Source organism: Rattus rattus, chromosome 6, assembly GCF_011064425.1.
Source record: "Rattus rattus isolate New Zealand chromosome 6, Rrattus_CSIRO_v1, whole genome shotgun sequence".
Classification (NCBI taxonomy): domain Eukaryota; kingdom Metazoa; phylum Chordata; class Mammalia; order Rodentia; family Muridae; genus Rattus; species Rattus rattus.
This window is the reverse complement of record NC_046159.1, coordinates 123,522,341-123,524,840: the sequence shown is the minus strand read 5'-3', so window position 1 is coordinate 123,524,840 and position 2,500 is coordinate 123,522,341. Positions and strand designations below refer to the sequence as shown.

General features: G+C 43.4%; 1 protein-coding gene across 2 annotated transcripts in view; it reads left to right on the top strand.

Annotated features, from left to right (window-relative positions):
• Positions 1–2,500, top strand: part of Foxp2 (forkhead box P2) — a 465,778-nt gene that overhangs the window by 430,575 nt on the left and 32,703 nt on the right. For both annotated transcript variants that reach the window (XM_032906930.1, XM_032906928.1), the window contains exons 12-14: positions 270–471; positions 1,555–1,631; positions 1,771–1,872. In XM_032906930.1, coding sequence (XP_032762821.1) covers positions 270–471; positions 1,555–1,631; positions 1,771–1,872 — 381 coding nt within the window. The remainder of the gene's footprint in view (positions 1–269; positions 472–1,554; positions 1,632–1,770; positions 1,873–2,500) is intronic.

Genomic DNA, 2,500 nt, shown 5'->3' with positions numbered 1-2,500 from the left:
CTTTGGCTGAAGTCTGGTAGGAGACGAAGGAGTTAGGTAGTCCTGAGTAACACTGCAGTAGATTATTAGATAACCTCTAACAGCATTCTCTAATTAGAGTTCTTATGATACAATTTCATCCTGTAATTAGTTGAGATTGGCTGCTTCCTTTTGCGGCTTATTAGTGGCAACACAGCTGTAGGAGTGAATCCACTCTCATTTGTCAAACCTTTTTAAGTCTTTTTCTCTTGTCTCTACTTTTTCCCTGCCCTTCTCTCGGGCCTTTGCAGCTAAATCTGGTGTCTAGTGTCACCATGTCGAAGAACATGTTGGAGACATCCCCACAGAGCTTACCTCAAACCCCTACCACACCAACGGCCCCAGTCACCCCGATTACCCAGGGACCCTCAGTAATCACCCCAGCCAGTGTGCCCAATGTGGGAGCCATACGAAGGCGACATTCAGACAAATACAACATCCCCATGTCATCAGGTAGGATATGCATACTCAGTAGCGATCTTTTACTTTGGGAGAAGAAAACTGTAGATGAAATGGTCACGAGCCATTCCAGAGCACATGGAAACTCAAATCATGATTTATGGAGTGATAATTGTTTTATTCCTGGTAAATGCGGATGGAGCCAATTCCCTAAGCGCATCGTGATGAATCGTTCTGAATGGTTGTTCAGGAAGGAGAGCTCTCCCCATTAGAGAAATTGAGAGATGTGTTGTCAGGATAGCCCATATTATCACCTCAATTCAATGAGATCCTTTGATCTCTGAGGGAAGCCGAGAGCCATCCAACATCTGCAGGTAATGCTCTATGATAAGAGCCATTTAAAAGGACATGTACGGCAAGCACCATTACAGTTGAGCCTCTGCACCGATGTATCAGTCTTTATCAAGCGCTGCCTCGATGCGGTTGGACCAGGGCTCCTAACGCTGGCCTACCTATTTGCTTAAGAGCATCCCGAGCCGGAAATGTCCCGTGTTGTAAAAAGTCATCTCCTCTCATCTCTTCCCCTTTTGCCTCCTCTCCCATCCCACCTTGGGGCATCTGGATATTAACAGTCACACCCTGTAACGAGATCCCAGAGCCCTCTTTTTACAAAAAGTGAAGTTACTTTCAACATGGGGCGTTGGGAGGGGCTAGCTCCTCCTTTGTTAGGTGACCGCAGATGCAGATGTCAAGAGTTGATTCTGTTCTACATTAAGAAGTATTAGAGGAGAAAAGTAAAGGTTATGGCAAGGGGCAAAAGTCCGTGTAAGAACATGCCTAAACCACCCGCTTAAAAGAGGACCTGGCTGGTAGGGGAGACAAAATCCTCAGGCCAGCTGGTCACCCTGCTCCTGAAGTACTGGGAACATCTAGGGGACGCCTCATTTGCACTTCGCGTCAGAAATGGCCTCTTTTATATAATTCAATTCCACTGTCATGCTCTGTGTTCTCGCGGCCAGTGGTTTCTCACCAAATCACTTTCCCAATACTAATGAAAAGTATGAAAAATTGATTTTGTTTCCCCTCTGTTTATTAGCAGAATTAACAGGTCTTCTTTCTAATTGTTTATCTTTATAGAGATTGCCCCAAACTACGAATTTTATAAAAACGCAGATGTTAGACCTCCCTTTACTTATGCAACTCTCATAAGGCAGGTAAGTAGAGGGAAAATTAGCTGGGGCTGATTAAATTAAAATTCATTAATGCTTAAAGGAAGGCTTGGATGAGGACGTGTCATCCAGCCTGGTTAGTAAACCATTATTCTCTGTCACTGTGTATCTTGTCTCATTCCAGGCTATCATGGAGTCATCTGACAGGCAGTTAACACTTAATGAAATTTACAGCTGGTTTACACGGACATTTGCTTACTTCAGGCGGAATGCTGCGACTTGGAAGGTAAGGAGGAAGTCCTCCTCCTGCAGCTCCGAGGTGCCCAGCACAGTTCCTTCCGGATAGCACAAGGAGCATTTATTTACATGACACAAGCAGATTAGTATCTGCTTCCCCTCTTTTTAACCTGCCTCTTGAATGGAATGAATTCCCTCTCTCAAAATGACAAGTGAAAGAATAATTTTGCCTCTGATATAGTTTTCTAATTTGGTGCAATTAATAGCTGAGGCTTGGCAGAGAAACGAGGGCCTGACACACTAATTACAGCGTGAGCACTCAATCATCAACACCTTTGTTAGGCGCACGATATTACTTTTTTCTCTTGCATATTATTGGCTAATTAGTTTGAAAAATGTCTGTTTGGCTTGTGCAACAAATGGAGGCTGTAGGTTTTGTCCCGGTCTGCTCCTTTTGTACACATCATACCTCATCATCCCGACTGAAGCTGCCACAGGAGTGAGGGCCCTGGCTACTCAGCTGGAACTAAAAGAAAGTAAAGTGAATATTATCCTGTCAGAACATAAATGCAGTTTATTTACTTAGACAAAAGGGTTCATCTATACCCCTGTCCAAACAACTTCATTGTCTGGAACTTAAAAAAAACAAAAAAAAAAAAAAAAAAAAAAAAAATGTG